Source organism: Heliangelus exortis, chromosome 1 (genome assembly GCF_036169615.1).
Source record: "Heliangelus exortis chromosome 1, bHelExo1.hap1, whole genome shotgun sequence".
Taxonomy (NCBI): Eukaryota; Metazoa; Chordata; class Aves; order Apodiformes; family Trochilidae; genus Heliangelus; species Heliangelus exortis.
This window is the reverse complement of record NC_092422.1, coordinates 15310736-15336847: the sequence shown is the minus strand read 5'-3', so window position 1 is coordinate 15336847 and position 26112 is coordinate 15310736. Positions and strand designations below refer to the sequence as shown.

The window sequence follows — 26112 nt, the reverse complement described above, 5'->3', positions numbered from 1 at the left end:
GGGGAAGGAGGTGCCTGCGGCTGAGCTACACCCGCGGTGTCGTCAGAGCGGAATCCTCTGGGGAGGATGGGCGGGGCTCCCGCTAGATTGATGTCCGGGGGAACCATCCCGAGTGCCAGAAGGGAGAGAATGACACCGGAAGGAACCAATCTGCTGGCGCTGCTGCCGCGGAGGGTGGGCCAGACTCGTCGGCGAGCTGCTGGTGTTGGCTGCAGGTGGGTGCGCGCTGTTCGGAGGGAGCGCTGCTGGCGGGGGTACCAAGCTCTTCTCCGGTTCCGGAGAGGTGGCAGCGCTGGAGACCGCCGCCTCCCGTAGCCGGGCCCCGCGGTCGCGCTGCGAGAGGATGGGAAACGCTTTGCAGCATCCCGCCCGCCCTGTCAGAATTTCTCTTCCCTTAGAATGAACCGAGCTCCCGCAGCGCCTGCGCGGGCGGGCTGGGCATGCTCCGTGCCGGCTCTGGCACCGCCTCCCCTCGCCCCGCCCTGCCTGCCGGAGAGGGGGCAGCGGCCATGGCGGGGTGGTGGTTGCGGCTTCTGGGCCGTGACGGGCCGGCACCCTCAATGAGGTTGGGGGCTGAGAACCCCAGCCCCGACGAAAAGAGCCTCATCTCCCTGTAGACTTTTTCCGCTCCCGGCTTTGTGCGGGACAGTGTCCGTGGGGGCTGGTGGTGCCCTTACCCGCGGACGATGGATGGTCCTTACGGTTTCTCTGTCCCCATCGTTGCCCTCAGCGTATCCGTGCTCCCCAGGAACCATCCCCGCCCCTGGTAGAGCTGGCACAGACCGGGAGCTGCAGCAGCCGGGGTGGCCTCTGTGCATTCCCTGCTGCTTTGGACTGACCAGAAAAGAGGAGACAATTGTTGAGACACCAGGTGCAAAGGACTGCATCACCCTGGGTTGATTCTGCCTCCTAAACATTATGTCCAAACAAACGCCTCTCACGTCTGGTATGGTTTGTTCTGCTAAGACCTATAATGGTTGTCACAGCTGGGTTCCCCCGTGCCCTCAGTTACAGGCCATCTGAAAGTAATCAAAAGGTAATAATTTCGTTTACCCCTCGGAGTCGGGGCATGGCTAAAAATTTAGGGTCTCTAAAAATTTATGACCCTGGTTTCTGCTTCTTTCCTTCAGAAATATTTTATGTTTTAACCACTCTATAGTGATCATGTCCAAATAATGAAAAAAACATTGGTAGAACGTTTAACTAATGCCTTTCTGGGGGGAGCTGGCTTTGGCTGGGTTTTTTCCTGTTTGTTTTTGTTGTTGTTTTCAGCATTCCCATCTCCCTACTAATGTGAAAAAGTGCTGTTTCTGCACAGTCCAGAGGAGCTGCTGTCTTTCTGCCTAAAATAAGTCTCAGTTATAAATGAGTATAATTTGGTCTTTGCAAAACATTTCAAATGCATAAGTAACATTGGAGAAAACAGTGTTTCAGCAATGAACCAGCTATGTAATTCAGACATTTTAAAATGTGATTCCTATTTTCTTCATGACTTACGCAAGGGATGTTCTACATACTCTCATGTATTATGTGGTGACAAAGCAGAAGACAGCAGAGGACGATTTCTCACTCAGAAAAAAACCCAGGAAAATGCTGATCACCAATAAAAAGTCATAGCTTACATTGCATTGTGTTCAGCACATTTTGAAGGGGAAGTTGTGGCCACATCTATATTAAATTAGTGATATGTGATAATACTAGTGGAATGTGGATTTTACCCAGTCCCTAAAAACCTCTCAGGTTTGGTTAACTGGCTTGACTCGTCCATACTGTCAGAGAGATGTAAGCATGAAGCAGTTTTTTTATCACTAGCACATTTATTTATTTATTTATTAATAAGCATCAGGTGCAAGTGCAAACTGAGGTTCGAGATGCATTCTGTGAGAGATAATTATGAATATATCCAATTTAAAGCCACAGTTTTTCTTACAAAACGTGATGATATTGCATGTATGTTTAGAAAAAAAACACATTTTAATAATATACAGAGATGACAGACTACAGAACTCAGTAAAAGTAGTAATTTCATCTTCCAGAATTTGCAGCTATTTTTGCCAAAATAAGCAGTACATGGCTTTTAATTTTTTTTCCTTATTTTTTTCTTAAAATTAAAATTGCACTTTTTGAACTTCATAAGGCAAGAAAAAGATTTCCTAAAGAACTGGATGAATTTGAGAAATTTAGCTTATTTTCTTTACCTTAATGGATTCATGTGTTTGTGAGAGGATATGCAATTAAAGATCACTGCTTGGAGAGAGATAATCTTCCCCTTTTGGAATGCCTCCAGGAATCAGTGCAGTTTCACTCTTTCCCGCTGCTACCATGCTGTGTTGTGGGTTTTTTCATGCTGTTCCTTTTCCTTCACTTCTAAAGAGCCTTTAAGAGTCTTTAAAGTCACTGTGTCACCTTTCCTTCCTAGAATACTGTCTCAACATGTTTTATTGATAAATACCACTTTTGTGGATAAAATGTCTCGTGCATCTTCTTTGAATGTCTAAAAACGATTGACTAAATATTAATTTTCTCTGAAGCTCAGTTTTTTATGTAAAAGCTGTGAGACTGAGTTGCACTGACATTTCCAGACAGGAACCTGGAATTCTGTCACTGTTTTCAGTCTTCGTCAATGACAGTCAAAACAATAATATATTCTAAAAGTACAGAACTTTGTACTTAGTATTTCTAATTTAATTACATTTAAATCTACTTTTGTCTTTTTAGTTAGCAGTTATTAAATGTCACCAAATCTTGCTGTGTATTAAGTGAAATGCTGTTAAATTACCTGTGTAGTGGGTAGTGGTGCCTTTAAAAATTGTTAATAAATTACTAATTCCCCCCCTTACAAGTAGAGATGGAATGAAAATAGAAAATCATCTTGATGGGTATGTAGTAGACTTAGTAGTGTAATAGTTATTTTTAATACTGGTTTTAAAATGCTGACCTTGAGCTTTTCAAAGCTTACAGTAACGGTTAAATGTTTCACAAAAAACAATGACATAAAAATCCTCTGGAAAATGTATACAATTCCTTTATCCTTGTTGGTATTAATTCTTTCTTCCTTGGTACACGAAGTATGCTGTAAAAGACCAGCATGTAGATTTTTCTTTTTAAAAATCCTGCTTTTTAGCAAGATGTACTGCCCAAAGCCAAAGGAGGCTAAGTGACAAAGATAGTATTCTCACAGTTATTTCTCATTGGTTATCTCTCATATCTGCTAAGAACTGCTAAGAATTGTTTTTTTGTTTTTTTTTTTTTAATTAATGAGACAGTGCTGTATAGAGAGACAGAGAATGCTGTAGCAGAGCTATGTTGTATTTTGAGATTAAAGCAAATAGATTGTTTTACAATTCTTTGTAAATACTAAGGTACCAAATAAAGGTTGAGTCTAGAGTGGTTATGCCAGCAGCATGGGCAGAGGGAAGAACATCTGCACACAGAAGGTTATTTGTTATGTCTGAATTTGTACCTGCCTCATGTCACATCCATGTCAGGTGGGAACAGACTCGGGGCTTCTGTCCCATTAGAAAGGTTTGGTCATGTCACTGTCAGGCTGGCATGGCCCTAGCATGCCTCTTCTGACAAAGTGCTAACTGATGCATACACAATATTTACATATGCTCAGTACTTGCACAACGATCATCCCCTGGACTATTAGAAAGTCACACATATCTGTATAAATGTTTTTATTATTAAGTGATCCAAACAGTTTGGTGTAAGGATTCTCCAGTGTCAGTCTGTCCCTATGTCCTCATCTGGGTGTCCATGTTCCATTGTTATTACACAGGACCTTGCGCTCCCCCTTGTTCAATAAATTTTCTTCTGTTACTTCAAATTGATTGCCAGCTTACACCAATCTCAACTGCATTAGTGTATTTAAACTTCTGTAATGCTTTATCTGTCAGTCACAGTATCTAAGTCTGTTTTCACTTTCAGCAGAAGTGTTTATGAATATATATATATATGAGTATGTTCTGACTGCTGCTGTGCTAAGAACTACAGCAGACCCTGCACAAATGATTAGATAAAGCATAGACCAGGCTGCTATAAAAATACCTCCCATGAAGAAAACTTCCTGATGGCTTAGTTTGCTCTGAATGTATCATGTTACCAGATAAGCCTTTTTGTGAAATTAAAATCCCAAACCAGTATTTTTCTGTTTTCCAGGTTTGGTTTTGAAATTATTATCCCCTTCTTTGTCAGTCCAGGTGGCCATTATCTGTTACTAGCTTTAATTGGAACTGTGGGAGCAGAATCCTGCAATAGAAAAAACCTTAGCTTTAAAACCTTAGGCTTTAAGATAGGCAAGCTTGAGTCAAAATTACCAGTCAAGGCCAGTTTATGCATCTGTAGCACTATACACAGCACTTTAAATTGGTATAAAGAAAATACACTCATGTTTAAAGCTTCTTTATATTGTCAAAGTGTAGTAAAATATCTTAATGTAAAAATAGTGAAGCCCAATTTACTGTTAAAACAATTAACTTCAGTATAGCGATTTTCACCAGAAAAACTTGGCTGCTCAAAGGGAGATTGCACTGTCTTGAATTTATATCAGTTATGAAGTCAGTTCATTTTTGTCACTGTAAATGAAGCACAAAGTTTGCAGCATAAGCTGCACACAGACATAGCTTCACAGAAAGACTTAGAGGCACAGATAAAATCAGTACCAATTGACTCAACACTCAAAGTTGCATTGTCACCAAAGCACCTCTAAATGACCCATTTGATAAGCTTTGGCAGTCCTGTGATTTGGCTGTTTCTATTCTCTTATTTTAGCCCAGAATGCCTAATGGGAATCCACTTAGAACATAGCTGAGTAGTCTGAATCTCCTTTCCACTCTAAGATGTAATCATTGGTCTGCTTTGAGTACAGATAAGACTTCTGGAATTTAAAAATATGTGATGAAGTTTTCCTCTTCCATTGTTATTTTCCATCAAATTCTAAGAGTTTGGGGATTTGGGGGTTAATCCTTGGCCTAGTCTTTCTAATAAATTACCATCAAAATGTTTAACACACTCTTTGGTGTGCTTCCCATGGACTTTATTAAAAAGATTGGTACAGGTGGGTAGAATTTGTAGAGCTGTTCTTTGATTCGTATCAGCTAATTTACTTTTCATAGTACTGCAAAGTAGAAATTTTAATATGAAAATTAAATTCAGTGTAAAAGTCACAACACAAACTTAGAACTGTGCATAGGATTTACAAACCAAGTTCAATGCTAGGAAATTTTTTGTTTGTTTTATGGTACATTGATTTTTATTTTTTTAAAAATAATACTGTAGAATCAATCACTTACTTTTCCGTTTCAGTTTCAGGAATACATTGAAGAAACCATGGCCAATCAACGGGATTACATTAGCAGACCTATTTGCAATGGAATTTCTGTTCCTGAAAATAAAATAAGTTCCTTAGTGGCTGAAGGTCATGGACAGCAGATTCTAAAAGTACTACAAAAGTTCAGAGAACAAAATATCTTTTTTGACTTTAAAATTCTTGTGAAAGATGAAATAATTCCTTGTCATCGTTGTGTACTGGCAGCATGCAGTGATTTTTTCAGGTAAACCTAATTTTGGCATGAGTTTGCAGTAAATGGATTGTTAAGTTCTCTGGGATGGAGGGAATATTATTACAAAAATTAAAAAAAATAGTAATCACAACTGAGGTATGTCTGCAGACCAAAGTGTTCAAACATCATACAAAGTATAGCAAAAAAAACCAAAGCAAAACTCAAGTGTTAGATGCCTAACCATACCCCAAATACATCTGCTTGTATTTGTATTCCTGAAGTGACATGGAGACTATGAATTTGAGATTCAGACAGTCTATGCTCCCAAATACAAATGTCAAACCAGAACTTCTGTTTTTAGGTAGAACTGACACAAGTTGTGTATCTTTAAGACTTATTTGATGCCTGTATCTGTACTTGAGGGTCTGCAAGATCTGTTTGACTTTGTATGGGAAAGTCTATGCACTTTGACACATTTATATTATGAAACATAAAAGGATTGATTACAAATACATCTTGCACTGTGTAATTGTGGATAAATTGCACATGGTTTTGAAATGGGGTTGGATTTTATTTCTCAGAGATGGCATGGTCAGTGTAATAGAATTTGTCTTGAGAGGTATTAAGCAGGCAGCTTTATTTTTTCTAATTTTTGCACAGTCTTTCAGCATGAAATAGATGAAATCTTCTTTTTGGTGCTTAAAGAGACACATTGTTAGGGGACAGACATTAATATTAATTTATAAAGAACCTTGCTAATTTTTTATTAGTAAGAGTGAAACTTGCAATTCCACACTGAAGGTCTGTTTCTAAATAAACTCTTTAGTAAGACATAAAGCTAAGATGCTCTAACAATGTAAAAGTGGGCTCCTGGAAATGAGTTAATGAGCTCAATTCAGTTGCTCACACATAGGTGACAAGTGATAATTTCAAATAGCCTGGAGCATCCCAAGGTCTGTTAGAGTCTGCCATATATGACAGAGGACATAGGCTAGGAGTGTTGTAGGACTTCTGGAAAAAGAAATGCAAGTGACCTGCCCTAGTTTTGGTCCTGCTCTGGCAGTGGCATTGGACTCAATCATCTTCAGAGGTCCCTTCCAACCCCTGACATTCTGTGACTCTGTGAAATGAGCAATTTCTCCACCGCAGCAGTGGATTTGGTTTTTGCTCTGAGACACAGAGCTACCTGCATTTCAAGTGCTGACTGCTACATGGCCCAGAGATGCTCTGGTAGAAAGGAATACTAGCATGACATAGCTTCCAGTTGTAACTTACAGAACTGCAATTAAGCACATGGTAACATATGTGGACTTCTTATTACCTACTGGCTCTTCAGGTTAAAATCTGCCAGGAAAGACCTTGCCCTGCATAGAACAGTTGATAACAGCAGCCATCAAATTCATAAATTGTCCTGGAATTCAAGGCCCATTTGTTACCTTCAGGAAGTAATAGGTACTTAGTTGCACTAGATAAATGTTAAACACCTTTTTCTTTTTTGGCCTTTGGAGTTCTCTTAATTTTGGTTTCTTTGTGTAAACCCAAGATTCAGCAACATTTTGCTCCCTACCTGTTACCTTTCAGAATCAAAAGCCCTTGGCTAGATTGCTCTCCTACTAGAATTGTTCAGTTGCTGGTTTACACTGTAATTTAGAGATTTGTGTAGCTCTTGGGCTGAGGAGGAAAGTATTCTAAGGAATGTTATTTCATATGCAAAAGGTCTTTGGGACATAAGTATCCTATAGTAATTTTGTGTTCTTGTTCAGGAGGTCAGACAAGTTCCTGATTTACCAGATGCCCACTTCCCAAAGAGTATCCTGTACACAGCGATTTCTTTCTTTTTTCTCTTGATAAAAGCATGGGGCTTGAAAACTCACATACTCAATTATTTATCTTGCCATGTTAGATTGTGTGAAATATTTAAAGATAATTACATATTTAGCAATCAAGCAGTCAAAATTTGAATAAAATTTGCACAAATCTACTTATCAATAATGTTTATTCCATGATTTTAACCATCATACTTGTATTCAGTCACAATCTTCTTTCTGCATACATTTCACTGCATCATACAATCCTATGTCAAAACCTGATTTTTTTCTGACATCTGTCTGTATCCATACATCTATCTGTCAATTCTAAAGCAAGAATTATGTTTCCTCGTATTTTTTCTCCGTGTACATCCCTCACCTACTTCTGTTCCCAAGGAATGCACCCATCATCTCTCCTGACATTGGCTCAGCCTGCAATTTAGAAGGCCTTTTTTCCTACTTAATTTCCAGTATTCATCTACAGTGCATATCTATATCATGGGTTTTTTTTTTTGCTATTTCTTAAATCAATCTTTCTTTTTCAAGCTTTTGAAACTGATGCTGCCCCTAACAATTTCTGAGTTTCTTGAACATTGAAAGCTGTAGACTTCATCTCTTTCTGTGAAAATCCATACAAAATAACAGGAGTTTCTATCATTTTTATTAGCCATCACTTTGAATATGTTCCTATCACCACTCCTTTTCTCTTCAAACATTTCAAGGAAATGCATTGTTCTTCCCACCTTATTATCTGCCCCTGCTTATCTCCTTCCATCAGTGTTCTCTGCTGTTGCTAGATCTTTAATTTGTGTGTATATCTTCTATATTTTATTCACAGAGCCATGTTTGAAGTTAATATGAAAGAACGAGATGATGGCAATGTTACTATTACTAATCTATCACCCAAGGCAGTGAAAGCTTTTCTTGATTATGCATACACAGGAAAAACAGAGATAACAAATGATAATGTGGAAATGCTCTTCCAACTGTCGTCATTTCTTCAAGTTTCACTCCTTTCCAAAGCTTGCAGTGACTTTCTAATAAAAAGTCTTGATCTTGTGAATTGCTTACAGTTGCTTTCTCTATCCGAAAGTTACGGATCTGTTCGCTTATTTGATCATGCACTGGATTTTGTACAGCACCACTTTTCCTTGCTACTCAGATCAAGTGATTTTTTGGAGATGAATTTTGAGATACTGCAAAAATGTCTTGAGGCTGATGAACTAAATGTCCCTGAGGAAGAGTCAGTGTTGAAAGCTGTCCTTCAGTGGACTAAACATAACTTAGAAACACGACAGAAATATTTGCCTAATTTGATGAAAAAAGTGAGACTACACCAGTTACCTGAAAAGACTTTGCAGGAATTTTTACATTCTGAAGAACATTTACTCAAGACTGCTAATTGCTCAGTAATAATCAATGATGCAGTTAAAAGTGTGCAAAACTTCAGTGGACTGTTTCCAGATGCACGTCCTTCAACAACAGAAAAATATATATTTGTTCATAAAACTGATGAAGATGGGGAAAACAGACATACATTCTGCTACAACATCAAAACAGATACATGGAAAGAACTGCCACATACACATATGATTGATCTTCCAGGGTCAAGTTTATCTAGCTATGGAGAAAAAATATTTATAACTGGAGGATGCAAAGGGAATTGTTACAGGACTGTCAGGCTTCATATTGCTGAGCCATTTCATGATGCCACTGACCAAACCTGGTGCTACTGTCCAGTCCGCAATGAATTCTCCATAGTGTCAGCTATGAAAAAACCAAGAACAATGCACACATCTGTTGTCACCTTAAATCAGCTGTTTGTAATAGGTGGAAAGACCAGAGGAGCTCAAGAAACCCGAAGTCTTTTGGATGTAGAATCCTATAATCCTCTTTCCAAAGATTGGACATCTGTAAGCCAGTTACCAAGAGGTATCTACTACCCAGAAGCAAGTGCATGTCAGAATATAATTTATGTCCTCGGCTCAGAGGTAGAGATTACTGATGCCTTTAATCCATCTCTTGACTGTTTCTTTAAGTATAATGCTATGACTGACCAGTGGTCTGAGCTTGTAGCAGAATTTGGACAATTTTTCCATGCAACTCTAATCAAAGCTGTTCCAGTGAACTGTACATTGTACATATGTGATCTCTCCACCTATAAGGTCTACAGTTTTTGCCCAGAAACCTGTGTTTGGAAAGGGGAAGGATCTTTTGAATGTGCTGGCTTTAATGCAGGGGCAGTTGGGACAGAAGACAAAATTTATATATTAGGTGGTGATTATGCTCCAGAAGAAATCACAGATGAAGTTCAAGTCTACCATAGTAGTAGGTCTGAGTGGGAAGAAGTTTCACCAATGCCAAGAGCCTTAACTGAGTTTTACTGTCAGGTTATTCAGTTTAATAAATATAGGGACCCCTGGTCATCTGTACTTACAATTTGCTCTGGAGAATTTTGAAACTCATGAGTCAAACAAATCTATTTAAATGCACATGTTTTAGAATAGATTTTTAGGTATTAATTTACAGATGGGAAAATATGTATGGCTTTGTTTAAATCTTCAGATTAAATTGTATGCTATATAGAATTGCTTCTGGAAGAGTCCATTAAATTGTCACTCATGCTAGTCATTAGATAGAAAGAATTACTTAATTTTATATGCAAGTCCTCTGTAATTATCTGAATAATTTGCAAAATAATATTACTTTCCAAAAAAAGCATAGTCATGAGCAATTCATTATGTAATATGTGCCATTATTTCTGTAATATTTGCAGTTGTCCTGGTAAGTCAAATTGCTGAGTGAGAGAATGGACTGTGATACTGTTTTCCCTATGTAGATTAAAGAAATCTACGTTAGTGTTGTTTTATTTAGGTTTTTTTGTATTTATAAACCTGTAAGAGGAACGTCAGCTTTATCTTACTAGAATGACCTTAGCAAGGGCAAGACGCAAAGTGACCTTCACATCATTACAACCAGGTATCCAACTTGAAGAGACTGATAATTCCTATCATTTCAGCTCTTCAGTTCTACCAGTTTTTCTCCATCCTCGTGCCTTAGCACTAGCTGTACTTTCCATTTTCATCCCATCAACTGTGGCAAGATAAACTCTGATAACATAGTGCAAGAAGGGGGAGATTTGTACATGGTGGATGATTCATGTGGTATCTTTGCTTCAGTCATGCTATTAACTAAAGAAAAAACACTTCAAAATGTTTTCTAACAGAAGTCTTCCATCTCTGAAGTCTCCAGTGCTGTCTGGTAAGGAGCCAGTAGGCTGCTTACAGCAGCAAGCTCTAAAATAAATTTTGGTTAGTTAGCTACAGGAAAACTCCATATCTTGTCATACATTAAATGCAAAGTTACAAAAATTAATCCCCATACTTAAAGGCAAAATAAATAGTATTTCTGAAGAGCAAGAATTCCTTTTTTTAAACTTCTATAGTGGTTTGAATAAATTGAAGCACTTTCATATTGTATTTCATGGTCATTTAAAGTGTAAAAATACTACACGGTAAACACTACACAATATATTTACTTGATAAAATAGTCATCTATTATAATGAAATTGTAATGGGCTTTTAGAAATAATATTAGTCTAGAGATAAGTTGTGAAGTAAATTTGATATAATGCACACAAATCATCTAGAAGAAGGACACTGACATTAGTTAGGTTTCAAAAATTCATTTGTAATCTTCCACAGCTTGAAAATTTCCTTTCTTTCCAGCTATTTGATAATATATTGGCAGTCCTTGTGTTTCATAGAAGTATCATTTAAATAGCAAGCTTGTCTTATGCCAGAATGAATGTTTGTAAACATCTAAGCACCTCTTTCCAAACAGTTTAAAAATGAACAAAATTAGTGAGGTGTCTAAAACATCTTTCACATGTGGTAAGCTCATTGTCACATCATCACTGCATGTACTTTTTGCAAAACTCAAGCTCAGTATTAATGTTTAAAACTTGATATTGCTTAGCAACATGCTTCTGTTTTAAACAGAAACTATGGAAAGCTCAAATTCTGTGACTGACTCTATAATTTATCATCAGATACCTTTACAAATTTAGATAACATTTACCATAAATATTTTCATACGGATGTAAATGAAAACTATGCACATTTGGAGAACATATTAGGAGAGTGGAATTTTTCTGCTCAGTAATTTATCTGTATTAAGGTGTTTGCATTCTGTAGAAGTAAATAGCTTGTTATTACAGTATTTCAGAAACTTGCAGATTTATTTTCTTCTTTTTGCAGTAAATCTCCAAATCATATTATAACTACACTTAGCCAGGTAACCTTTAAAATCACTGTACCGAAATGCAAACATTTTTATATTGGAACACAACTACTTTTTGTTAATGCAAAGAAAATATATTGAATAGTTTAGAAGACATGGAGAATATTTGCTTAGTGAAACAATAGGATAAAAATAAGTAGACATAGAGGAGAATGTAGCTTTAGCATTAGTTACTCTCATGGTAGCATAGACTTCCATCAATGACTAATTAGTGCAACGTGTCACTTCATCAGAAATACAAGGCCCAGTTCTCCTCTGCTTGTGTTTTTTTTTAATTTTTATTTTTTAAATGCCTGCGTAATATGAGTATGCAATTTATCAAATGAGATAAGTAACATATTATACCCATGCTACATGGGTATAAATAGCTATGCAAAGTGGAAGAAAAGAGAACTGTGAGGTTTGGGTGTTTTTTAATTGCAACTGTCCTGAGCAAATTGCTGGGTCACATAAACAGCAAGTTAGTCAGTAATTCAGATGATGCTCTTTCCTCTAAGTTTTTCCTTAAAGCAAGTAATTTTTGGCAGTCTTCCATCCAGCTGTTTGCTATATGTATGAGGCTCCAGCTTATGACCACAGAGCAATGACATATGCAGTAAATTTCTGATTATTAATATTTATAGTGAAACCTGAAGCTTAATTTGGAAATCAGACGTGCTTCTTTAATATTGTATGCTACATTTGCACAGGAACTTGTGTCAGTTCCACTTTGAAAAAATCATTCATAGATTTCAAACGGAGTTGAGCTCTCACTCAGTGATCAGGAAATAACACAGGAGTGTCAGTTACTTTCCGCCATTGCTTAGAGAAAAATAATTGTGAAACTAGTGTGAATTTTCTTCAGTTATGTAGGTAACCCTGTATTACAACTCTCTCAGATAAAAAAAAGGTCATTTGCCACAATTCCACATACAGAGAGTTTAATCTGATAGCAGAACTGAGTGCAGACAAAGCTTTGTTAGAAAGTCAAGGCCTCATGATAGAATTAAGGGCCTGTGTTCCAAATCCTGTAATTAATTGCAAATGATGCAAGAAATCTCAGTGCAGTCAGCTACACTGCTCAGAAGGATATGGATTACTTGCATGAGTAACTGCTGTAGGTTTGAATAAAATTGATTTTTCAGTCTACTTTATGCAGCTGTTAAGCAATTTTTTAAAAGTCACAAAATCAGTGTGAAGTGAGATATTCTGCTTCTTTTCTGACTTTTCAAAGATCACAGTACTTTAAGTACCTTACTCTAAAAATAACTCTATGACTAGATTAATTATTATCTATGTTTTCACTGAAATATAGTAAGATGTTTAAAAAATACAAATTGCATGTAAAGCTATCATCTACAATTTGCACTTGAAGGATGTAACCAATATATTTCTAACACTATTCTATTCTTTGCCACAGAACACATTATAAGCATGACCAGTATGCTATACAAGAAGATAATATATATTGTATGTTGGATTTTAATATCCAATAATGATTATATTGGATAATCTTTAAAGAATGCTATCAAAACATTATGGCACTTTGGCAATATTAACATATTGGTTTAGTTGTTATAATAAATATAAATTATTTAGGTGTTTATATACATTATGTTTGCACAGATCTGTTGATTATTATTTATGTACTAATGAATATATTTTCTATATTCTAAATACATTTGTAGTAGTTTACTGCTGTTAAAAAAATAGTGTGGATTTACTGGGCCAGGTTTATTTCTGGTATTACTTAATGAAGAAAGCTGTATCCCTCCTCTGATTAGTAGTAGATGGTAGGTAAGGTATAGGCTATAGGACGTGCTGTCTGCAGTTTGAAATATGGAGTCTAATTTAGATTTTTCTTTGTATAGGTCGCCAACAGGAGGCAGCATCAGATCTATTTTAATTAAAATAGACTGAAACCATGGGTAGATTTGACAGTATTTATAGCTAAACAGTATCCTTAATTTACTTTTTTTCCTTTCTAACATCCAATAAAAATATAGAGATCAGTAACATTTTGCTGCTGCCTGGGCTCTGCTGATATGTGGAAAGTATGATACTACGTGTTTGCTGAGATGTTAATTCTTTTATGAAATAAAAGCACCAACCAACTGAACCCTGCTCAGGTCTGATTTTTTTCTTCGAGTTCCAAATTAAAGAGAATCTGCATTGTTTCTCATGAGGTTAACCATTTTTTCTTTTCTGTTTGAAACTAGAGTGCATTTTCATTGTTAAGATTATAACCAAGAATGCAGTTAGCATGCATGAAAACTGCAGTGAAAGTTTTTTTTTTAAATTGTCCTTGTATTTGTATAACCCTTCTGTATCAATTTGCTGCAGATTTTTATTTAGCCTGCAGAAAAGCTGAGTTTACCATTGTAAAATAGTACTCTAAGTAAGTATCTTTTTCAACTTGATAGATTGAGCACTAATGACTTTTGACCATTAATGACTTCAACACATCCTTTTCCCACCTACTTTATCCTGAAATATTTTCCTATTTAAATCTTTATGATATTCAGTACATAGCTGGCAATTATGGCACCTAAGCTACCATTATCAGTAAGTAAATTGATAAATTAATAGCGTTTTGAGGTTTAGTTTCTATTACTATTTTCAGGAAGTTCACTACCATAATTGTTGAGTGAAACCAGAAAATAACATTTTAAGGGAGATTTGTATTTCATCATCATACTTATAATCACTAGAAACTACCTGGGAGCTATATTAATGAAATACCTATCTGTCCAGTGAAAATACTTAAATCCAAATACTGAATACAGCCCTGAAGTTGGATTTCAAAGGACTGAGCTAGTAACTGTAAATAAATATACAAAATAATGCATGCGTGCATCAGGCCAGGCAAAAGAGGTAGAAAAGTTAGAGAAAACCCTCCATAATTTGAATTATCTACGTGGAAGCAGTGACCTTGAGGCTGCACAAAGGCTGTTACCAAGGCAACAGGATGTGGTGTAAGAGCGGGTGCCTGACACCTCGCGTGGGGCTGGGCAGACAGGAGCCGGAGCACAGAGAGCCCCGCACCAGTGCTGGCCACGCGTGTTCACTCACATTAACGCCATGGCGGCTCACGAAAGCGGCGCGTTCCAAAAGATGATGACTCTTTTATCACACTATTTCACAAATATTATTTCATCATTTCAGTCACAAACTAAAATACCCTCAAGCCACTCGGTACTGCAGTACAGGAAGAAATGCAGTTCTGCCGCCATGAGCCTCCGGCCCGCCTTGGCACCGGGGTCACCCGTACGGCACCACAAGCCCAGAGGGCACACCCATACCCTCACCCTCGGGCTGGACCGGACCAGACCGCATAGGGTCGACTGGGTCACGGCTCGCTGGGAGACCGAACTCCTCCCTCCCTTACAAACGGCAGCAGTGAGGCACCCGCCCTCTCCCCGCCTCCCCAGCCAACCGCATCACCCTCAGACACAGCAGGCGGGACCACGGCAGCGGCGCCAGGACCGCCCCGTCTGGCTCCTCCGTGACCCGGCGAGATCCCCGCCGCCGGAAGCTCATTGAAGGGGGAGGCGGGCGTTGGGGGCCACCAGCCAGTCAGCGGCAGCCATCGGGAAGACAAGCGGAGACAACAGCCAATAGTGCCGGGGGGTTGTGCACGGCCGCTGCCCCGCTGGGAGAGGGACGGTGGCGCTCCCAGCGTGTGTGGGGATTCCGGCCCGCCGGGAGCGTCGGGGCGGGACGGGGGAAGAAGTGGTGGAGGCGGGTATCCAATAGGCGCGCTAGAAGGATTGACAGGCACGCAGCTCGCCCAATGGGAGGGCGGTGGCTGTTAAAGGGCCAGCGACCCGGAGGGGACCGTTGGGCGCAGGTGAGCAGTTGGCGCGGCTCCCCGGGGAGCGGCGCGGGGAGCGGGGCGGCCGGCGGCAGGGCTGAGGCAGCCGCTGCCTCGGGGGGCTGTGTCCATGCGGGGTGCAGACAGACCCCGGCCCCTTTGTGGGGAGAGCGCGGTGGGGCTCCGCCGACCTCGGCTTCTGATGGCGGTGTTGAGGCTGCTGCAGGCGGTCCTCCCTCCTCCCGGCAGCAGCTCCGGTCCCGCCGGCCCACCCGCGGGTCACTTGCTGGGGAGCCCTGGCCCGCGGCAGGGGCGGGTGCCGTGGGGCCACCTACTCCCCGGAGCTCCTCGCTGCCGCCCTGATGGCTCGGGGTGGGTGCGCGGGGCCGGGGCAGCCAGCCGTGCCCTCGGCTGCCTTTGTTGCCTTCCTCGGCCTCCCCGCAAGGCTTCGGGCGCCTCCTGGCGGGAGCTGTTCCGCCGGGCAGGGCTGGATGGGCCGCCCGCATCCCCCCGAAATACGCCCAGCGCGGAGGGAGCTTTTCTGCATTTATCGCTATTGCTGGCTTAGGGAAAGGGGAAGTTTCAGATGTTCGATCTGTGGGTTCAGGCTGCTGAATCCTCGGTACTTCCCTCTGCTTCCTGAAATTGTCAGGCATTGTTTGGCCCCCTTAGGGTTTGTTCTCAGGTGCTCAAACCTCGATCTCCTTGCAGGAAGGACTGTCCCACTTGGTGACCTGCTCAGTGTCACCCAGATCCTCCTCTAGTGAGCCATCTCCTTGCAGGAAAACATAAAGTTATTCCAAACTAAGGTAGCCATCCATTACAAATCTCGTGCAAAGTTTTCCAGAAAGCCATAGGCTTTAGTGTCATGCAAAGATCCTTGGACTCTGAAATTTTATTACAAAAAAGATTATATGTAAAAAAGTGGCAGGTCCTCCTCATTTAAATTTTTTTTTCTTCAATCATAAGCTCTGAAAGCTTGGGGGAAAAAAAGTCAAAACTATCAAGACATCATCCTTTAAAAAAACTAGAAGTATCTTTTTCTACAATAGTTTAAGTTTGATGCTAGCAGCAGTCCTTCAGTCCTGGTGCATGCATGTATTGTTGTTTGCTTGCATTCATTGTGGGGTTTTGTTTTGGTTGGTTGCTTGGTTTTTTTGTTGGTCTGGCACATGGCAATATAGTAAGGTGCAAGCAAAGGAGAGACAAAGATACAGAGGCAGAGTGGATACCTCTGTCGTTGAATATGTTGTAGTTACTCAGTGTTGGTATATTTCTGAAGTGTTTAGTTTAGTTTTCAATACTTGTTTCATTTCACCCCTGACAGGTAGTTTGTGTTTCTGTACTCCTGTGATGAGGACATCCTTGACCATAGGATTCTTCTGGCCTGACAGGGCTGCCTCAAACTCCTAATTCCATGTTGCCATCTTTTTCTTCTGGAAGACCCATGGAATCTTTCTGTCACCATGTGATCAAAATAGTTTCTTCTTTTCTAGCCAGTACTTTGCATTTCCACCCAGTCAGTGAAAATGTACATTTTGCCTTTGCAGTTAGCTCCATGCCATTCGATGGGTGTATGACTGGTCACGTAAAGGGCTCTTTGCATCTTCTGTTATTTTCCAGCAATTTCTCTGCCACTTGACCAGACTGTAGCTATTAATTGTCAGTTTATTGTTTTTTCTCAGATTATGTACCAGAAGTACCTTTGGTCATATAGTTGAGAAGGAATTTTTTTCTTGCAGATGAATTCTCTTACCCTTCATAGTGGTGTAAGTGGGTTGATCTGATCAAAAGAGTATTTCACGTCTGAGCTTCTCTCTCCATACTTTGCCTGAGTTAACCTGTTTGTTGTTCCAATTGTTACACTCAGCAAGTATTATGTGCTGTGTATAATCGTTTGCTAAAGACAGTTCAGGTTCAGATTTTGGAAAAAAACTAATTGTGGGTACTGGTTTTGTTCTGAAAATACACATTTCATCTTTTCATATCAAAGCAAAACTTAAACATGCTCTGTTATGTTTTTGTAAACCATGCTTTTCAAAATTGTGATAGTTTTTTTTTTTTTTTCCTGAGCATGTTCAAATCCTAGCTTATTATTGGATCTGTCCCCTACATATCTGAGCACGTTACAGTTAATTTTTCCACATTCTGAAGACCATCCTGCAGTGGCAGAAAACAGAATATCTAAAACCTCAGCTTTACTTAGATAGTAATGCCTTTTAGTTAATGCATCAGAAAGGCAAACAGTCCCACAGTGGAGTTGATGTAACTTTGGGAGTCATTATCCTGTTAAGACAATTCATTAACATCTGTTTATATTAATAAGAAATTATTTGTCTTTATTGAGGCAATATGCTTTCAGAAAGGAAAGAGTTAGAAAAGGTAAGATGCCCTTACCAATTAGAAGTTAGTTTTAAAATAGGTTTTACTGTTCTTTTACTGGGAAATTCCGGAGTTTGTATCACATATGTTCTAGAAAAAAAAAAAACAAGTCTAAAAGAAAGCTTTACATAACAAAAGATTTGCATGCCAGTAGTTTCCAAGTCCATATTATAATTTCTAAAGGCTGTGTGTTAATTTTATGGCATAAAATCCCAAACCGAGATCAGGCATTTCACCAAGAGTGGCAGGAGAAATCAGGCAGATGATGCAAAACACCTGCACCAGGAACATTGGGACTGCCCCATAGGGTAACCTGACAATTCATGTGTTTTTTAACTTTCAGCATCCTTTGGAGCTAAGGTGAAAGCTTGGCTGTCTGTGTCTCCTGCATTCATATAGAATTATATTTAGAAAATAATGATGATGAAAATTTGGATTTAAACCCCAGGCTTTTTGTTTTCCTATGCTTGTGCCCACTTTATCCTGCTGTGCTAGCATGGAGAAATGTAGTCCAGGCCATGGTAAATAGAGAGTCTTTAAAATCCTGCAGTTCCCAGTTATCAATGAATGGCAAAAACTCTGAGAATCCCAGCTGGGGCTAAGTAAAGGTCTGTGGCTGAGCAGTGATTCATCATATCAGCAAGAGATTTAGTTACCTTAACAGACAATCAAGTATCTACTAACACTTTGAGGAGTTTTACATGTTCAACTGGCAAGTACTTTGGAAAATCTAACATATTTTTCCATAGTTAGCAAAGTATCCAAAGTCAATGTGAAGATTGGAGTACTTGGTCATTGCCCAGTAACCAGGAATCACAGCTTGATCTCTGTATTTGTCAGTACAGAATTGGTGCCTAAATATCAGTGAGTTTTCTTCAAGCGCTCTTCATTTGTTCTGTGCGAGGGTAACTCCTATGAAGAATTTACCTGCTTAGTGACTTCTCAAAGTTAAAAACCCCAAAAAACTTAAAATAACCTTAGAATTTGATACATAGGTCAAGAAATTCAGTTGCTATAATAACAGAAAAGCAGTAATGCTATAGCTTGTGTTTGAAAAGCACAGCAAGTACCAAATAAATTGACTTAATGCGAGACAAGTAAATATGATGCTACTTTTTGGAAGTCCAATTATCTTTTCATGGTAAACTGATAATAAAGTAAAAGGAGATGCTTAAAGATCAGCTAAAAGGTCTCAAAAAATTACGTAAATTTTAGTTAATTTAGTTGATTTTAGCAGATACAGTATTGTGGTATAAATCTGACTGTTTAAATGGCAGGGTTTTTTTGGGTTTTTTGGTTTTTTTATTTGTTGGTTTTTTGGTTTTCAGAACTGATCATGTAAAGTTAAGGGTCAACATTAGAACAGTATTTTATTATTTTTTTAATAATACTCTTTTCTCAAAACTGATTAGTACTTTATTTTCAGCAGGGCAGGAAGTAACTGCACAGGAGCACTGTAGAGTGGGTCATGCTGATAAACACTCATGCTTTATGCAGTTGATTTCTTCTTGGGACTGTTTTGCCCATTTCCTAGCTAATAACCATTGTAAGTAAACGGATGCACATAGAGGGCAATATTTTAGAGGAAAAGCAGTAAACTAGTTTCCTAAAAGCAACACTTAAAAAAATACTTGATAGCAGCATACCTACCATGTTGGGTATGAAAGAATGTTGCTTGATACAGAAAATGTTGCAGGTGTACAGCTTATTTACAGTCAGGAGTGCATGGGAGATGAAGAACACTGTCTGAACTAGTATGTCTGTTATCCCCCACATGGAGGGTTTCTGAATAATGTGCTGATGTATATATTTTAACCAAGTATTATCATTGGCCTACTTGGTGTAAAGCCATTTAAACCTACCTGCAAGTGCCAGGAGGACAGAGCCAGGCTCTTCTCAGTTGTGTCCAATGATGGAACAAGGGGCAATGAGTACAAGTGGGAGCATAAGAGGTTCCAAATTACAAGGATAAACTTTTTCACCGTGAGGGTGACAGGGCACTGACACAGGCTGCCCAGGGAGGCTGTGGAGTCTCCTTACCTGGAGACATTCTAAACCCACCTGGGTGCATTCCTGTGTGACCTGCTGTAGGTGACCCTGCTCTGCAGGGGGGTTGGAATTGATGATCTTTCAAGGTCTCTTCCAACCTCTAACTTTCTGTGATTATGTAAAATTGTAGACAGTGTGGTGCCTAAGAAAGTTTAAAATAAATCCTAAGTTGGACCATTACCAAGCAATGTGTGACCAAGAACCAATTTTTATTCAGTCTTTGTTTCCAGATTTTTAGTTTGTTTGTTTTGGTTTGTTTTTTGTTTGTTTGTTTGTTTGTTTTAGGGTTTTTTGCATTTTTTTGTTTTGGTTTTTTTGGGGGGGAGTTGGTAATCTGGTCTAGGATATATTCATCACTGCATTAATAGTCTCTGTTTCTCCCAGTCAAACTTGACCCTCTCTGTACAGAAAGTGTAACAGTCTGTCAGGTGTGGTGTTGAGTTTTCTCTTCAGCATCAGGCACAGGAGCAGCTACTGCTGCAGGTAGAGAACTGGACCAGCTTTCAGCCTGCCATCACATCCAACATGAGGTGTTTTGCAGTGTGGGATGTTTTGCAGTGTGGGAAGGGTAGAAGAGGGCTTTACCATGGGTATCTAATGTCTTATTCCTAAATCTATTTCCTCATAAAACATATCTAATACATGACATTTATTTGTATTTATTTTCTCACATTCAGCAGAACTGTTCCAGTTCTTGTGTTTAACATAAGACAGAAGAGCCTCTAAAATTTCCAACTATTCACTTTAATTTAACTTTGGGGGTAGGTTTTTGTTGTTGTTTTTGTTAGTTTGGTTTGGTTTTTATTATAATGGAAATGGTGTCTCCTTTAACATGAATCAGAAATTCATTCTCCATTTCATGTTTTTGAAGTCAGACTGTAACAATTTTAGCTTCTTTTGGAAACCATGTAGCACAGAAACTGAAATGTCTATGTCAAATTTCAGCCTTTAGCAAATCCCATCTGGCTAAACTCTTGAAAGCTGAAGGAAAATAGTTGTATTTTTGTAATGGAAATATCAACTCACTGGTTTGTGACATGGATATATGAATTATAAATCAATTATTGTGAGATTAGAGATGGTATCTATAGGTCCTTGATATTCAGAGTTCAACAAAATCATTTTCTTCTATCACGTGAACAGTTCAAATATGCATTCATTAAATGTTGACTAAGCAGTCAAGTTGGTTAAATGACAATATACCATGTATACCTTGGAGATTTACGTTGTTTGCTCTTTTTCTCTTAGGAAGCCTGACAAGTAGGAAAACACTACAAAGTGAAGAGAAAATTCACAAGAAATGAGCTCTGCTTTCATTGGCTTATAATTTTTATTTGTATTAATAACTGATTTGTGTCAGATCATCTCTGTGGCCTACTGTGGTGAAATTATTAGGTTAAAGCTGGAAAAAATGAAACAATTAAAAAGAAAAAGAAAAAGCAATTTTAGTGTTCAGGAAACTCAAACTCTCCTTAAGGAAATCAGAAAAAGGAGAGACGTGCTCTTTTCAAAGCAACTTAATACAACAATTAATGAGATGAAACGGAAAGCTTGGGAGGAAATAGCAGAGTGTGTGAATGCTGTAGGTGAAGGAGAGCAAAGAACAGGGACAGAAGTGAAAAGGCGATACCTTGACTGGAGAGCTCTCATGAAGAGAAAACGTCTGAATGCAAACATCAAAGTAGTAGGTGCTGGGTTTCACCTTCCTTCATCCAATTTAGATGACTCTCTCAATGAAGACATGGATGAGAAAATGGGATTTGCAATTGAATCTAGTTTTGAATGGCAAAATATCACTGACTTCAGAGAAGCCGGTGGATCTTTAACAGAAATCAAAGTAGAAGAGGAAGAGGAGGATCCACAGAATTTTGAAGTGAGTGACTGCCATACACTAGCTGTTTACATTATGGCCTCTGTTTCATTTCAGCAAAGGGCTTTTTGCTGTGTTTCTTCATAGCATCTGTTCATGTTTTTTCTGAATGTGTGAATAAAAGAAGCTGTAGAGACAGATACATTTCAAAAAGATGGTATTCTCCTCCAGGAACCTGCAACTGTGTATAAGATCTTGGATATTGATTATTGAATTGATATTGCTCAACTTTGTGTATTTGCACATATATTTTCCATTTGTATGTGGAATTAGATAAGAATTAGTTCAGTCAGTAATAGAAATATGCTGTTGAGGGGAAAATGGTTATTTTAGTACTTAGACTGAATGAATTGATGGAGAAGAGAAATTCACAAATTTTCTTTGACAAATGAAAGTATGTTACCTGCGGGTACAGAAACAAATACAGTACCAATTCCATTTCTTAAAATGCACTGCCAGGGTATGAAAATATTACTTGAATAAGTCACTGAGCCATTCCTCTGTCAGGAATTTTGGTGTGAATTCAACTGGCAGTTGTGGATCGTGTAGACAGATTGTTGGTTCTAGGAGTACTTTTGGCTGTCCTGGGGTAGGCATCCAGCTGGAGTAAAGTCAAATGCTTGGGTAGTTTTGTTGTGCCTATTCAAATAAATAGTTCTAATTTCAAAAAGGGATACTGTTTTGGTTTAGGTTTTTTTGGGGAGGAGAAGCAACTCATGTCTTAGCTCAGTTGAGATGTGTGCTGGGAAAAAAAAAATCAGCATAACCTGTTAAATGGTAATGAGAATACTGCCTGACAGCTGCTGAAGAACAGTGTTTGTCTTCCCTAGTCTTAAAAGACTGGCAGTGGCTTTCATTCCTTGATTGAAAATTGAACTTGTATCTTGCCTTGAACCTGTATCTTGCCTTTCTTTTCCAGCATACTTTGTGGGAGGCAGTTGTCCCTTGTGTACCATGAATCTGTAGCACACAAGGGGTATAATTCTGCATCAGTTGTTACAGTCCTACAAAAGCAGTAGTCCTAGCATAGTCATCTGTGCTATAAATAGCTTTACAGCAAATGTGATAATGCAAAATTGGTTAAATAAGTTCTGTTTATTGACCCACATAATATAATTTGAAGGGTTAGGAACATGTGAAAATGTCAGTGTTCAATGTTTTTTAGAAATGAAAACATCAAGTTAAGGAAGGCTGGGTTAGCTTTTATTCCACATAACCCATGGATCCAGCTGCTCTGATAAACCATTAGTCAAAACAAATTCCTATTGGCTTATATAAATGTCACTCAGCTATATGGAAAGTAAGAACAACAGACTCTTTGAGATCCAGGTTTCTATCAATGGTTCTGAATGCTCTTTAATATCTGTCGTCCTATGTTTGCTGTATGTTCTCATATATCCACTGACAATCTTATTTTCCCTTTTTTATAACTAGATATTAATTTGTTTCTCAGCCTCTGTAGTGGTAGAAAGCAGTCTCTTCATCTAACATGGCTATTTCACAGCATGCGAGTTAAACAGTTCTGAGTGGCTTTAAAGGTGAAAGAAATCCCAATGTGTTGTATGCAAAAAATTTATTCTGACAAAAAGACTGGAATGTAAGTCTTGTCTATTGCATTGTTCTCTGCAGTTTCCTATTGAGGAAGAAGAAGAAATTTTGTCCTCAGTTTTGCCAGATTCAAAAAAGGAAAACGACCTACCAGACTTCTCCCACATTGAAGAGTTTGGCAATCTGAGCACTGCTCAAGCCAGGCTAGCCTATGAAGATTCTCACTTGCTTATAAACCTGGAGAAGCAGAAGGTGGAGCTGGAGAAGCAGCGATTAGATATTGAAGCTGAAAGGCTGCAAGTGGAGAAGGAACGACTGCAGATTGAGAAGGAAAGGCTGCGGCACGTGGACCTGGAGCGGGAGAGGCTGCAGCTTGAGAAGGAGCGGCTGCAGATCGAATGGGAGAAACTCCGCCTAGAGACTCTGCATGCTGAAAAACCTGCCCTGGAAAATGACCTCACCCAAACAGAAAAACCTATCATGCAGCCTCTGGATCTGGAAACTGAAAAGTTAAAACTTGAAAAAGAACGTTTGCAGTTAGAGAAAGAGAGGCTGCAGTTCTTAAAGTTTGAGTCAGAGAAGCTGCAGATTGAGAAGGAACGCTTGCAAGTGGAGAAGGAGCGCCTTAGAATTCAGAGAGAGGGTCACTTGCAGTGAACTTCTCAATTGCAGTGTCAACATTAGTGTTTTGGTGTTTGAAAAATAGAGATAGTTCTTTTCATAATACTGACATTGTCCTAGAGGCTTAACATTCTCCTGTTCAGAGTAAAATTTTGACGTTAAACTGAGAAAAAGAAAAGAAAAAAACCCCACGGTGCTCAATATGTCAGTGTGCCTACATAAATGAGCTTATGTGTGAAATTAGTTTTCAGTGTATCAGAACTAAGTGTTGCGTTCTCTTGTCTTTGGTATTGTATTGTATTAGTTTGGTGTCCTCATAGACACGTGGAGAAGAATCAAGGCTGAACCTTGTACTTTTTTCAATGTACCAACAGCAAGGAAGGATCAGAATAAATCAACATATGTTGTGAGGGCCTGGTGCTGATGATAGCCCACACAGTGATTAAGTTAGAAGGCAGTTGCACAGAGTTAAGATGTGATTAAGCTTAATTTCCCCCTTTTTGGTGTTTTCCACCCCCACAACTGGAAAAAGTGTTGAAGAGCTATCTAAAAGTTAAAGTGTAAGTTAAATTCACTGCAGTTGTAACTACAATTGTTCCATGGTGTGAACTAAATGGGAGTGCAGAAAATAGTACTCTTCCTTTGCATGAAGTATTAATACTAGGTAAACTTACATGTCAACCATATCTACTATAAGCTGGACTGTTGGTTTCACCAGCTCATTAATAATGCTATATGGAATATAGCACACATCTTAATGTAGCAGAGGGGTTCACTGATTGAACAGGCACACATTCTGGTAAGTCTGATGGCCCTCTGAAGTAAATTGCTAGACCTGGTTTGTTTGAAAGACAGTAGCTGGTTATGAGAGTCTTAGGAGTGCAGACACAGACTGAGCACAGTCTAGGGAGCACTGATCTTGAACACTCCTGATGTTAGTTCTGCCTGGCCTGCATTGAGGTCATGTCTGTGAAGCAGCCCGAGGAGGCTTCTATGGATGACACCATATGGTATGTTTTAATTATTCAAACACTTATGGTCAGTGCTGAAAGCTGTCAGTATTTTTCATAAACAGTGTATTAATTTAAAATAGTAATTAAAAAAAAAAAAAAAGGAAGCTTTCTATTATTTCATGTTTAAATCCCAGCCAGTCTTCACATTTCTCATCTTTCTGAAAGTGCCCATCTTTTGTTGACTCCATCTTGAAAATTAAGACTATGAGAATACTGAGTCTGAATATGTGTTGAGTGACTTACATGGATTCTTGTGCAAGTAAATATATTTATACCACTACAGGATTACCTTTATTCTGCAAAGAAAATGTTATTTTTTTATTACTGAAACAAGTATGCTTCTACATTGGAAATAAATTGGACTAAAACTAACAAAAATTTCTCTTGAGTCTTAGTTTCTTCACAGAGAAACAGGGCTACTTATGAAGGCAAACCTTGATACTCAGCACTGTGATACCTTAGAGTTGTGTCTGTATTTATTCCCTTGTTAGTAAATCAGAGAGATGAGGCATCTCAGAGTAGGACTTAGGCCAACCAGCTCTTACTTGACAAAGGAAAAAGGAAGGAGATGCAGCCTGGCTGTATAAAAATGCCCCAGGAGGAAGTGTGTTGGATTCTTCTTCCTGAATGTGGTGGGTTGCCCCTGGCTGGATGCCAGGTGCCCACTGAAGCTGCTCTATCACTCCCCTCCTCGGCTGGACAGAGCAGGAACAAGAATATGATGAAAGGCTCATGAGTTGAGGTAAGGACAGGGAGTTCACTTGCCAATTAGCATCACAGGCAAAACAGATTTGATTGATGGAAATCAATTTATTGCCGATCAAAATCAGAGTGGGGTAATGAGAAATAAAACCACATCCTAAAGCACCTTGCCCCCACCCTTCACTCTTTCCTGAGCTTAATTTTTCTGAGCTCCCTGTTGTCTTCCTCCTTCCCCAGAGGAGCACAAGAAGATAGGGAATGGGGGCTGTGGTCAGTTCATCACATGTTTCTGCTGTGCTTTTCCTCCTCAGGGGGAGGACTCAAACTTTTCCCCTGCTCCAGCAGCTCCTGTCTGTGTGATACAGTCCTCCATGAGCTTCCACATGTGACTCCTTCCACAGGTTACTGTTCATCACCAACTGCTCCAGCATGGATCCTTCCATGGGGTCAAAAGTCCAGCCAGCAAACCTGCTCTAATGTGAGGCTTTCTCCCCACAGGTCCTGCCATGATCCTTTCTGA

General features: G+C 39.1%; 2 protein-coding genes across 4 annotated transcripts; both read left to right on the top strand.

Moving 5' to 3' along the window:
• The first annotated feature begins 13 nt into the window (after positions 1–13).
• KBTBD3 (kelch repeat and BTB domain containing 3) lies at positions 14–13712 on the top strand. 2 transcript variants are annotated; one of them, XM_071734611.1, is made up of 3 exons: positions 14–215; positions 5308–5555; positions 8151–13712. In XM_071734611.1, exons 2-3 carry the CDS (start codon positions 5332–5334, stop codon positions 9769–9771), a joined length of 1845 nt encoding a protein of 614 aa, XP_071590712.1. In that variant the 5' UTR covers positions 14–215; positions 5308–5331; the 3' UTR covers positions 9772–13712. The 2 variants fall into 2 exon arrangements, with proteins under 2 accessions (XP_071590712.1, XP_071590703.1); XM_071734602.1 differs by lacking the exon at positions 14–215 and adding an exon at positions 693–1036.
• A 1623-nt stretch (positions 13713–15335) lies between these two features.
• MSANTD4 (Myb/SANT DNA binding domain containing 4 with coiled-coils) lies at positions 15336–25268 on the top strand. Of its 2 annotated transcripts, none has more exons than XM_071734583.1 (3): positions 15336–15443; positions 21087–21711; positions 23338–25268. In XM_071734583.1, the coding sequence occupies exons 2-3, from the start codon at positions 21250–21252 to the stop codon at positions 23911–23913; spliced, it is 1038 nt and encodes a 345-aa protein (XP_071590684.1). In that variant the 5' UTR covers positions 15336–15443; positions 21087–21249; the 3' UTR covers positions 23914–25268. The 2 variants fall into 2 exon arrangements, with proteins under 2 accessions (XP_071590684.1, XP_071590692.1); XM_071734591.1 differs by lacking the exon at positions 15336–15443 and adding an exon at positions 20388–20599.
• The last annotated feature ends 844 nt before the right edge of the window (positions 25269–26112 follow it).